The sequence below is a fragment of the Globicephala melas genome, chromosome 16 (genome assembly GCF_963455315.2).
Source record: "Globicephala melas chromosome 16, mGloMel1.2, whole genome shotgun sequence".
Lineage (NCBI taxonomy): Eukaryota > Metazoa > Chordata > Mammalia > Artiodactyla > Delphinidae > Globicephala > Globicephala melas.
The window spans coordinates 28,130,942-28,144,465 of NC_083329.1; the positions used below are offsets into that span (position 1 = coordinate 28,130,942).

Genomic DNA, 13,524 nt, shown 5'->3' on the forward strand with positions numbered 1-13,524 from the left:
AATAGACTTTAAAATAAAGACTATTACAAGAGACAAAGAAGGACACTACATAATGATCACGGAATCGATCCAAGAAGAAGATATAACAATTGTAAATATTTATGTACCCAACATAGGAGGACCTCAATACATAAGGCAACTGCTAACAGCCGTAAAAGGGGAAATAGACAGTAACACATTCATAGTAGGGGACTTTAACACCCCACTTTCATCAATGGACAGATCATCCAACATGAAAAGAAATAAGGAAACACAAGCTTTAAAAGATACATTAAACAAGATGGACTTAATTGATATTTATAGGACTTTCCATCCAAAAACAACAGAATACACTTTCTTCTCAAGTGCTCATGGAACATTCTCCAGGATAGATCATATCTTGGGTCACAAATCAAGCCTTGGTAAATTTAAGAAAATTGAAATCGTATCAGGTATCTTTTCTGACCACAATGCTATGAGACTAGATATCAATTACAGGAAAAAATCTGTAGAAATACAAACACATGGAGGCTAAACAATACACTACTAAATAACCAAGAGATCACTGAAGAAATCAAAGAGGAAATCAAAAAATACCTAGAAACAAATGACAATGAAAACACGATGACTCAAAACCTATGGGATGCAGCAAGAGCAGTTCTAAGAGGGAAGTTTATAGCAATGCAATCCTACCTCAAGAAACAAGAAACATCTCAAATAAACAACCTAACCTTATACCTAAAGCAATTAGGGAAAGAAGAACAAAAAAACCCTCAAAGTTAGCAGAAGGAAAGAAATCAAAGATCAGATCAGAAATAAAAAGAAATGAAGGAAATAATAGCAAAGATCAATAGAACTAAAAGCTGGTTTTTTGAGAAGATAAACAAAATTGATAAACCATTAGCCAGACTCATCAAGAAAAAAAGGGAGAAGACTCAAATCAATAGAATCAGAAATGAAAAAGGAGAAGTAACAACTGACACTGCAGAAATACAAAGGATCATGAGAAACTGCTATAAGTAACTATATGCCAATAAAATGGGCAACCTGGAAATGGACAAATTCTTAGAAAAGCACAACTTCCTGAGACTGAACCAGGAAGAAATAGAAAATATAAACAGACCGATCACAAGCACTGAAATTGAAACTGTAATTAAAAATCTTCCAACAAACAGAAGTCCAGGACCAGATGGATTAACAGGCAAATTCTATCAAACATTTAGAAAGGAGTTAACACCTATCCTTCTCAAACTCTTCCAAAATATAGCAGAGGGAAGAATACTCCCAAACTCATTCTACGAGGCCACCATCACCCTGATACCAAAACCAGACAAAGATGTCACAAAGAAAGAAAACTACAGGCTGATGTCATTGATGAACACAGATGCGAAAATCCTCAACAAAATACTATCAAACAGAATCCAGCAGCACATTAAAAGGATCATACACCATGATCAAGTGGGGTTTATCCAAGGAATGCAAGAATACTTCAATATATGTAAATCAATCAATGTGGCAAACCATATTAACAAACTGAAGGAGAAAAATCATATGATCATCTCAATAGATGTAGAAAAAGCTTTCGACTAAATTCAACACCCATTTATGATAAAAACCCTTCAGAAAGTAGGCATAGAGGGAACTTACATCAACATAATACAGGCCATATATAACAAACCTACAGCCAACATCATTCTCAATGGTGAAAAGCTGAAACCATTTCCTCTAAGATCAGAAACAAGACAAGGCTGTCCACTCTCACCACTAATATTCAACATAGTTTTGGAAGTTTTAGCCACAGCAATCAGAGAAGAAAAAGAAATAAAAGGAATCCAAATCAGAAAAGAAGTGAAGCTGTCACTGCTTGCAGATGACATGATACTATACATAAAGACTCCTAAAGATGATACCAGAAAACTACTAGAGCTAATCAATGAATTTCATAAAGTAGCAGGATACAAAATTATTACACAGAAATATCTTGCATTCCTATAAACTAATGATGAAAAATAGGAAAGAGAAATTAAGGAAACACTCCCATTTACCATTGCAATAAAAAGAATAAAATAGCTAGGAATAAACCTACTTAAGGAGACAAAAGACCTGCATGAAGAAAACTATAAGACACTGATGAAAGAAATTAAAGATGATATAAGCAGATGGAGAGATATACTGTGTTCTTGGATTGGAAGAATCAACATTGTGAAAATGACTATACTACACCAAGCAATCTACAGATTCAATGCAATCCCTACCAAACTACCAATGGCATTTTTCACAGAATTAGAAGAAAAAATTTCACAATTTGTACAGAAACTCAAAAGACCCCAAAGAGCCAAAGCAATCTTGAGAAGGAAAAACGGAGCCAGAGAAATCAGGCTTCCTGACTTCAAACTATACTACAAATCTACAGTAATCAAGACAGTATGGTACCGACACAAAAACAGAAATATAGATCAATGGAACAGGATAGAAAGCCCAGAGATAAACCCACGCACATATGGTCATCTTATTTTTGATAAAGGAGGCAAGAATATACAATGGAGAAAAGATAGCTTCTTCAATAAGTGATGCTGGGAAAACTGGACAGCTACATGTAAAAGAATGAAATTAGAACACCTCCTAACACCATACACAAAAATAAACTCAAAATGGATGAAAGACCTAAATGTAAGGCCAGACACTATAAAACTCTTAGAGGAAAACAGGCAGAACACTCTATGACATAAATCACAACAAGATCCTTTTTGACCCACCTCCTAGAGAAATGGAAATAAAAACAAAAATAAACAAATGGGTCCTAATGAAACTTAAAAGCTTTTGCACAACAAAGGAAACCATAAACAAGACGAAAAGACAACCCTCAGAATGGGAGAAAATATTTGCAAACGAAGCAACTGACAAAGGATTGATCTCCAATATTTACAAGCAGCTCATGCAGCTCGATATCAAAAAAACAAACAACCCAATCCAAAAATGGGCAGAAGACCTAGATAGACATTTCTCCAAAGAAGATATACAGATTGCCAACAAACACATAAAAGAATGCTCAACATCATTAATTATGAGAGAAATGCAAATCAAAACTGCAATGAGATATCACCTCACACTAGTCAGAATGGCCATCATCAAAAAATCTACAAACAGATGAAGACTTGGAGGCTGGGGGAGAGTGGCTTGCTCAGAGAGAACACAGAACTTCTGCGCCCTTTCCTCAGACCTTGCCCTGTGCATCGCTTTCATTGGGCTGTCCCTTTTTGTAACAGAAATAAGAGCGATTCCAGGGGATGCCTCTTTACAGGAGCCAAACCTTGGAATGCAACGTCAGAAAGCTATTTCCCTAAAGTCTCCGATGTCAAGGAGAGGTGGCATCCTTTAGTCCGTGAGTACTGGAATTGGAGTCAGATATCCTGAAGTCAAATCCCAGCTCACCAAGAAGAACATGCTTACTTCACAGATCTGAAGTCTTGGATGAACTCTTCTTGTTTCCATCCACCTTCCTGAACAGCAGCAATGAACCTGTGCCTCAGATACAGATGGATAAACCAAACTGATTAACATGGAACTTACAAAGCTTAGCAGGAGGTGATCCCAGGAGGCCAAAGCTGTCTTTCAAAGTCTTTGAGCTCTGAGCCGTATGGATGAAAGGCTCTTGGTGCTGCAGCCAGGAGTCAGTGCTGTGCCTCTGACGTGGGAGAGCCAACTTCAGGACACTGGTCCACAAGAGACCTCCCAGCTCCACGTAATATCAAATGGCAAAAATCTCCCAGAGATCTCCATCTCAACACCAACACCCAGCTTCACTCAACGACCAGCAAGCTACAGTGCTGGACACCCTATGCCAAACAACTAGCAAGACAGGAACACAACCCCACCCATTAGCAGAGAGGCTGCCTAAAATCATAATAAGGCCACAGACACCACAAAACACACCACCAGACATGGACCTGCCCACCAGAAAGACAAGATCCAGCCTCATCCACCAGAACACAGGCACTAGTCCCCTCCACCAGGAAGCCTACACAGCCCACTGAACCAACTTTAGCCACCGGGGACAGACACCAAAAACAATGGGAACTATGAACCTGCAGCCTGCAAAAAGGAGACCCCAAACAGAGTAAGATAAGCAAAATGAGAAGACAGAAATACACACAGCAGATGAAGGAGCAATATAAAAACCCACCAGACCTAACAAATGAAGAGGAAATAGGCAGTCTACCTGAAAAAGAGTTCAGAATAATGAGAGTAAAGATGATCCAAAATCTTGGAAATAGAATAGAGAAAATGCAAGAAACATTTAACAAGGACCTAGAAGAACTAAAGAGGAAACAAGCAACGATGAACAACACAATAAATGAAATTAAAAATACTCTAGAAGGGGGCTTCCCTGGTGGTGCAGTGGTTGAGAGTCCGCCTGCCAATGCACGGGGCACGGGTTCGTGCCCTGGTCCGGGAGGATCCCACATGTGGCAGAGCAGCTGGGCCCGTGAGCCATGGCCGCTGAGCCTGCGCATCTGGAGCCTGTGCTCTGCAATGGGAGAGGCCACAACAGTGAGAAGCCTGCGTACCGCAAAAAACAAAAACAAAAACAAAAAGAATACTCTAGAAGGGATCAATAGTAGAATAACTGAGGCAGAAGAACGGATAAGTGACTAGGAAGATAAAATAGTGGAAATAACTACTGCAGAGCAGAATAAAGAAAAAAGAATGAAAAGAACTGAGGACAGTCTCAGAGACCTCTGGGACAACATTAAATGCACCAACATTCAAATAATAGGGGTCCCAGAAGAAGAAGAGAAAAAGAAGGGGACTGAGAAAATATTTGAAGAGATTATAGTTGAAAACTTCCCTAATATGGGAAAGGAAATAGTTAATCAAGTACAGGAAGCACAGAGAGTCCTATACAGGATAAATGCAAGCAGAAACACGCCAAGACACATATTAATCAAACTATCAAAAATTAAATACAGGGCTTCCCTGGTGGTGCAGTGGTTGAGAATCTGCCTGCCGATGCAGGAGACACGGGTTTGAGCCCTGGTCTGGGAGGATCCCACATGCTGCGGAGCAACTAGGCCTGTGAGCCACAACTACTGAGCCTGCGCATCTGGAGCCTGTGCTCCGCAACAAGAAAGGCCAAGATAGTGAGAGGCCCGCACACTGCGATGAAGAGTGGCCCCCGCTTCCTGCAACTGGAGAAAGCCCTCGCACAGAAACGAAGACCCAACACAGCCAAAAATAAATAAATAAACAAACCAATGAACCACATTAAAAAACAAAACAAAAAACAACACAACAAAAAACCAACTCCTTGCCAGTGTAATACAACAACAAAAAAATTAAATACAAAGAAAATATATTAAAAGCAGCAAGAGAAAAACAACAAATAACACACAAGGGAATCCCGATAAGGTTAACAGCTGATCTTTCAGCAGAAACTCTGCAAGCCATAAGGGAGTGGCAGGACATATTTAAAGTGATGAAGGAGAAAAACCTACAACCAAGATTACTCTACCCAGCAAGGATCTCATTCAGATTTGATGGAGAAATTAAAACCTTTACAGACAAGCAAAAGTGGAGAGAGTTCAGCACCACCAAAGCAGCTTTACAACAAATGCTAAAGGAACTTCTCTAGGCAGGAAACACAAGAGAAGGAAAAGACCTACAATACCAAACCCAAAATAATTAAGAAAATGGGAATAGGAATATACATATCAATAATTACCTTAAATGTAAATGGATTAAATGCTCCCACTAAAAGACACAGACTGGCTGAATGGATACAAAAACAAGACCCATATATATGCTGTCTACAAGAGACCCACTGCAGACCTAGGGACACATACAGACTGAAAGTGAGGGGATGGAAAAAGATATTCCATGCAAATGGAAATCAAAAGAAAGCTGGAGTAGCAATTCTCATATCAGACAAATAGACTTTAAAATAAAGACTATTACAAGAGACAAAGAGGGACACTACATAATGATCAAGGGATCGATCCAAGAAGATGATATAACAATTGTAAATATTTATGCACCCAACATAGGAGCACCTCAATACATAAGGCAAATACTAACAGCCATAAAAGGGGAAATCGACAGTAACACATTCATAGTAGGAGACTTTAACACCCCACTTTCACCAATGGACAGATCATCCAAAATGAAATAAATAAGGAAACACAAGCTTTAAAAGATACATTAAACAAGATGGACTTAATTGATATTTATAGAACATTCCATCCAAAAACAACAGAATACATATTTTTCTCAAGTGCTCATGGAACATTCTCCAGGATAGATCATATCTTGGGTCACAAATCAAGCCTTGGTAAATTTAAGAAAATTGAAATTGTACCAAGTATCCTTTCCGACCACAACGCTATGAGACTAGATATCAATTTCAGGAAAAGATCTGTAAAAAATACAAACACATGGAGACTAAACAATACACTACTTAATAACGAGTGATCACTGAAGAAATCAAAGAGGAAATCAAAAAATACCTAGAAACAAATGACAATGGAGACACAACGACCCAAAACCTATGGGATGCAGCAAAAGCAGTTCTAAGAGGGAAGTTTATACCAATACAATCCTACCTTAAGAAACAGGAAACTCTCGAGTAAACAACCTAACCTTGCACCTAAAGCAATTAGAGAAAGAACAACAAAAGAACCCCAAAGTTAGCAGAAGGAAAGAAATCATAAAGATCAGATCAGAAATAAATGAAAAAGAAATGAAGGAAACGATAGCAAAGATCAATAAAACTAAAAGCTGGTTCTTCGAGAAGATAAACAAAATTGATAAACCATTAGCCAGACTCATCAAGAAAAAAAGGGAGAAGACTCAAATCAATAGAATTAGAAATGAAAAAGGAGAAGTAACAACTGACACTGCAGAAATACAAAAGATCATGAGAGATTACTACAATCAACTCTATGCCAATAATATGGACAAATTCTTAGAAAGGCACAACCCACCAAGACTGAATCAGGAAGAAATAGAAAATATGAACAGACTGATCACAAGCACTGAAATTGAAACTGTGATTAAAAATCTTCCAATAAACAAAAGCCCAGGACCAGATGGCTTCACAGGCGAATTCTTTCAAACTTTTAGAGAAGAGCTAACACCTATCCTTCTCAAACTCTTCCAAAATATAACAGAGGGAGGAACACTCCCAAACTCATTCTACAAGGCCACCATCACCCTGATACCAAAACCAGACAAAGATGTCACAAAGAAAGAAAACTACAGGCTGATATCACTGATGAACATAGATGCGAAAATCCTCAACAAAATACTAGCAAACAGAATCCAACAGCACATTAAAAGGATCATACGCCATGATCAAGTGGGGTTTATTCCAGGAATGCAAGGATTCTTCAATATACGCAAATCAACCAACGTGATACACCATATTAACAAATTGAAGCAGAAAAACCATATGATCATCTCAATAGATGCAGAGAAAGCTTTTGACAAAATTCAACACCCATTTATGATAAAAACCCTGCAGAAAGTAGGCATAGAGGGAACTTTCCTCAACATAATAAAGGCCATATATGACAACCCACAGCCAACATCGTCCTCAATGGTGAAAAACTGAAAGCATTTCCACTAAGATCAGGAACAAGACAAGGCTGTCCACTCTCACCACTAATATTCAACATAGTTTTGGAAGTTTTAGCCACAGCAATCAGAGAAGAAAAAGAAATAAAAGGAATCCAAATCGGAAAAGAAGAAGTAAAGCTGTCACTGTTTGCAGATAACATGATACTATACATAGAGAATCCTAAAGATGCTACCAGAAAACTACTAGAGCTAATCACTGAATTTGGTAAAATAGCAGGATACAAAATTAATGCACAGAAATCTCACGCGTTCCTATACACTAATGATGAAAAATCTGAAAGTGAAATTAAGAAAACACTCCCATTTACCATTGCAATAAAAAGAATAAAATATCTAGGAATAAACCTACCTAAGGAGACAAAAGACCTGTATGCAGAAAATTATAAGACACTGATGAAAGAAATTAAAGATGATACAAATAGATGGAGAGATATACCATGTTCTTAGATTGGAAGAATCAACATTGTGAAAATGACTCTATTACCCAAAGCAATCTACAGATTCAATGCAATCCCTATCAAACTACCACTGGCATTTTTCACAGAACTAGAACAAAAAATTTCACAATTTGTATGGAAACACAAAAGACCCCGAATAGCCAAAGCAATCTTGAGAATGAAAAATGGAGCCGGAGGAATCAGGCTCCCTGACTTCAGACTATACTACAAAGCTACAGTAATCAAGACAGTATGGTACTGGCACAAAAACAGAAATATACATCAATGGAACAAAATAGAAAGCCCAGAGATACACCCACACACATATGGTCACCTTATCTTTGATAAAGGAGGCAGGAATGTACAGTGGAGAAAGGACAGCCTCTTCAATAAGTGGTGCTGGCAAAACTGGACAGGTACATGTAAAAGAATGAAATTAGAACACTCCCTAACACCATACATAAAAATAAACTCAAAATGGATTTATGACCTAAATGTAAGGCCAGAAGCTATCAAACTCTTAGAGGAAAACATAGGCAGAACACTCTATGACATAAATCACAGCAAGAGCCTTTTTGACCCACCTCCTAGAGAAATGGAAATAAAAACAAAAATAAACAAATGGGACCTAGTGAAACTTGAAAGCTTTTGCACAGCAAGGGAAACCATAAACAAGACCAAAAGACAACCCTCAGGATGCGAGAAAATATTTGCAAATGAAGCAACTGACAAAGGACTAATCTCCAAAATTTACAAGCAGCTCATGCAGCTCAATAACAAAAAAACAAACAACCCAATCCAAAAATGGGCAGAAGACCTAGATAGACATTTCTCCAAAGAAGATATACAGACTGCCAACAAACACATGAAAGAACGCTCAACATCATTAATCATTAGAGAAATGCAAATCAAAACTACAATGAGATATCATCTCACACCAGTCAGAATGGCCATCATCAAAAAATTTAGAAACAATAAATGCTGGAGAGGGTGTGGAGAAAAGGGAACACTCTTGCACTGCTGGTGGGAATGTGAATTGGTTCAGCCACTATGGAGAACAGTATGGAGGTTCCTTAAAAAACTACAAATAGAACTACCATATGACCCAGCAATCCCACTACTGGGCATATACGCTGAGAAAGCCATAATTCAAAAAGAGTCATGTACCAAAATGTTCATTGCAGCTCTATTTACAATAGCCTGGAGATGGAAACAACCTAAGTGCCCATCATCGGATGAATGGATAAAGAAGACGTGGCACATATATACAATGGAATATTACTCAGCCATAAAAAGAAACGAAATTGAGCTATTTGTAATGAGGTGGAAAGACCTAGAGTCTGTCATACAGAGTGAAGTAAGTCAGAAAGAGAAAGACAAATACCATATGCTAACACATATATATGGAATTTAAGAAAAAAATGTCATGAAGAACCTAGGGATAAGACAGGAATAAAGACCCAGACCTACTAGAGAACGGACTTGAGGATATGGGGAGGGAGAAGGGTGAACTGTGACAGGGCGAGAGAGAGGCATGGACATATATACACTAACAAATGTAAGGTAGATAGCTAGTGGGAAGCAGCCACATGGCACAGGGTTATCAGCTCGGTGCTTTGTGACCGCCTGGAGGGGTGGGATAGGGAGGGTGGGAGGGAGGGAGACACAAGAGGGAAGAGATATGGGAACATATGTATAACTGATTCACTTTGTTATAAAGCAAAAACTAACACAACATTGTAAAGCAATTATACCCCAATAAAGATGTTAAAAAATAAATAAATAAAAATAGAACTACCATATGACCCAGCAATCCCACTACTGGGCATATACCCTGAGAAAACCATAATTCAAAAAGAGTCATGTACCACAATATTCATTGCAGCTCTATTTACAATATCCACGACATGGAAGCGACCTAAGTGTCCATCGACAGATGAATCGATAAAGATGTGGCACATATATACAATGGAATATTACTCAGCCATAAAATAACGAAATTGAGTTATTTGTAGTGAGGTGGATGGACCTAGAGACTGTCATAGTGAGTGAAGTAAGTCAGAAAGAGAAAAACAAATACCGTATGGTAACACATATATATGGAATCTAAAACAAGTGGTTCTGAAGAACATAGGGGCAGGATAGGAATAAAGACGCAGACATAGAGAATGAACTTGAGGACACGGGGAGGGCGAAAGTAAGCTGGGACGAAGTTAGAGAGTGGTATGGACATATATACACTACCAAATGTAAAATAGATAGCTAGTGGGAAACAGCCACATCAGCTCAGTGCTTTGTGACCACCTAGAAGGCTGGGATAGGGAGGGTGGGAGGGAGATGCATGAGGGAGGAGATATGGGGATAGATGTGTATGTATAGCTGATTCTCTTTGTTATAAAGCAGAAAGTAACACACCATTGTAAAGCAATTATACTGCAATAAAGATGTTAAAAGAAAAAAAAAGCTTCTATTGCAATGCAGGGGACACCAGTTCGATTCTTGTTTGGGGAACTAAGATCCCACATGCTGCGGGAAAATTAAGCCCATGTGCCACAGCTAAAGAGCCCATGTGCCACAATTACAGAGCTCATATGCTCTGGATCCCATATGCCGCAACTAGAGAGAAGCCTGCACACGCACCACAACGAGGTGAAGAGCCCATGCGCCACAACAAAAGATCACACATGCCACAACTAACACCCAACACAGCCAATAAATACATAAATATTTAAAATATTTAAAAATAATAATTTTAAAATATTTTAAAATAATAATTAAAAAAACATTCCCTGAAAGCTATTGAGGAGTTTGGGTCTTTTGAGCATGAGCTGACGATTCTCCTTGCTGGGCCCTGCAATAAACACTGTACTTTCATTCACCACAACGCAACGTCAGTAGATTGGCTGTGCTGTGTGGTGGGCAGCCAGACCCAAGTTCAGTTCAGTAACACAAGTTCCTTTATACAAATAAATATCTTTGATTCAAATAAATAACTTTAGGCCCAATAATTAAAAGCATGGCCAACTTACCATTTTATATCATATAATTTACTTATTTTGTTGTTGTTGTTGCTTCTTCCCCATGAGAATGTAGAGCTATATCAGGGTAGATTTCCTCTGTTTGTGGATGTAACTCCAGCACTTAAAATAGTGTGTGGCACATAGTAGGTACTCAATAAAAATATGCTGAATTAATGAACAAAATCATTCTAGAGCTATATCTTCACTAGTCTTCTAACATCTCAAGATCTTTCCCCCAAAAACTGCTATATTTATGTTTAGTAATGGGGAAAGAGTATAAAAACATCCCAAATATGTAGTAATCAGGAATTTCTAAACAAATTATACTATATTCATATAATTCAAAACAGTCATTAAAAATTAATTTTTAAGAAAGGCATTTGACAACATGAGAAAATAATATACTCTAAATTTCTATGTGTTCAAAGCAGATTATTAGAACCGTACTCTGGTCCTCACTGGTATACAGAAGTAGAGTCAGGACAACTAGGCTCTGGTCTGCCTCTGGCCCTCCACCTGTGAGGTCAAATTTGGGTCAGCTGCTTCTTAGTTAACCTCTCAGGTCCTAGCCTCATCATCTCTCCTTTAGGTTACACAGTTCCTATATTTGCTTCTAGGTACAAAATTTTAAATTTCTGAGTTATTTGCACAAAATATTGTGCAAACTCATGTTTTCTGGTGTTTGTTCCAGGCTTGACCATCAAAATTGATCAACTATTTTACTGTCATGTACTTCTTCATCACCCTTACTCTTTTCCTTCATTATTTCTTCACCCTTCAAGGCCCCTTGGTGTCCCAAGTACCTTCTCTCCAATCTCAGCCAGATCTCCCCCAGGCAGCACTTCCAAGTCGGGGAAGAGGGCACAGGCCTCCAGAACTTGCTGGTATTTCTTTTCATCCAACTCTGACCCAAAAAGGATGTTGTCCTTTATGGTGCCGTTCTGGATCCAGGACTGCTGCGGGACATAGGCTACAGTGCCCTAGGATGGGAAGGGTCAGACCATATGACAGTTTTGTTCCTCTGGAAATGCAGTGTTGAAGGAGGGGGTGGCAGGAGTTGGGAGGAACAAATGGAATGTAGATTTTTAAAAAATGTCAGGCTGACTGAGCAATTGATATTTACAAAGGTGCATGTATTTATTGCACCATCCAGGGAGAAAGATTCAATATCCTATGCATCATTTGAAGTCTCCATTTTTGGACTATCACTCTCTAGCCATGATCCAAAAAATGGAGGATGACTGCACGTGCTGCTTCTAGAACAGGCTTTTAGTCAGACCCCAAAGAGTTTACTAGGACCAACAGAGGGCCAACACTGATGGGGGAATGGTGTAGACAACATCTTAGGAAGCAAGAACTAAGAGATTGAAATTTGGGTACCAGACTGATGCACAAAACAGATCGTGTCAAATGAGAGATGGAGCCTGATAAACACCTGTGTTTGAGGACAAACCCAGTTATGAGTTAGCAAGAAAAAGCTTCTTGAAAGGAGTTAGGAGGCAGAGTTAAATCTGTAGAGTCTGCTCAGCTATACTGCATGTTTATTTAATGCAAATTATCTCATTAGTAATCAGTAAATCAGGGAATAATGTCAGTATAATGTGGAAGAAGTGTTGGTTCTTAAAATTTTTCCAGGCATGTCAGTGTAAAGCAATTAGGGGCAAGCTTTCTTATAATTAAGAAGAAAGGCTTAGCAATATATGAAGATCTTAAGAAAAGCTAAAAATCTATAGACGTGCCTCTTTTTGGTGCGAGTAGTGGCTGGTTAAATGATTCTAAATACCTGTAATTTCCCCTAAATTTAGCTCTCTGGGGAAGCTGAGAGTACTGATGGAGATGCCATGAAAACATTTCTTCTCTATTTAAAAAAATTATAATTGACGACATCTATACTCTATGTCATGTTTTTGTACGGAAGCAAGTGCCCTCAAACACCCAGCTCTCGGGCTTCCCTGGTGGCGCAGTGGTTGAGAGTCCGCCTGCCGATGCAGGGGACACGGGTTCGTGCCCCGGTCCGGGAAGATCCCATATGCCGCGGAGCGGCTGGGTCCGTGAGCCATGGCCGCTGAGCCTGTGCTCCGCAACGGGAGAGGCCACGACAGTGAGAGGCCCGCGTACCGCAAGAAAATAATAATAATAATAAAAAAATACCCAGCTCTCAAAGGAAGAGGTGAGAGGCCCAGAACTAATTGTGAAGCTGGGTGTAATTGTCAGTGGAGATTTTACAGTGCTACTGTTGTTTTTTTTTTCAGCGGCCATGGCTCACGGACCCAGCCGCTCCGCGGCATGTGGGATCTTCCCGGACCGGGGCACGAACCCGCGTCGCCTGCATCGGCAGGCGGACTCTCAACCACTGCGCCACCAGGGAAGCCCAGTGCTACTGTTTTAATTGTTATCGCTGTTGTTGTTTTTGTTGCTACCCTGTTTACAAAGTTACATATGTTTTTAATGAT

The 13,524-nt window shown here is 39.1% G+C and overlaps 1 protein-coding gene across 1 annotated transcript in view; it reads right to left on the reverse strand.

Moving 5' to 3' along the window:
- Positions 1-13,524, reverse strand: part of ABCC2 (ATP binding cassette subfamily C member 2) — a 69,183-nt gene that overhangs the window by 26,914 nt on the left and 28,745 nt on the right. The window contains exon 17 of the mRNA XM_030865320.2: positions 11,875-12,051. Within this exon, the coding sequence (XP_030721180.2) occupies positions 11,875-12,051 (177 nt within the window). The remainder of the gene's footprint in view (positions 1-11,874; positions 12,052-13,524) is intronic.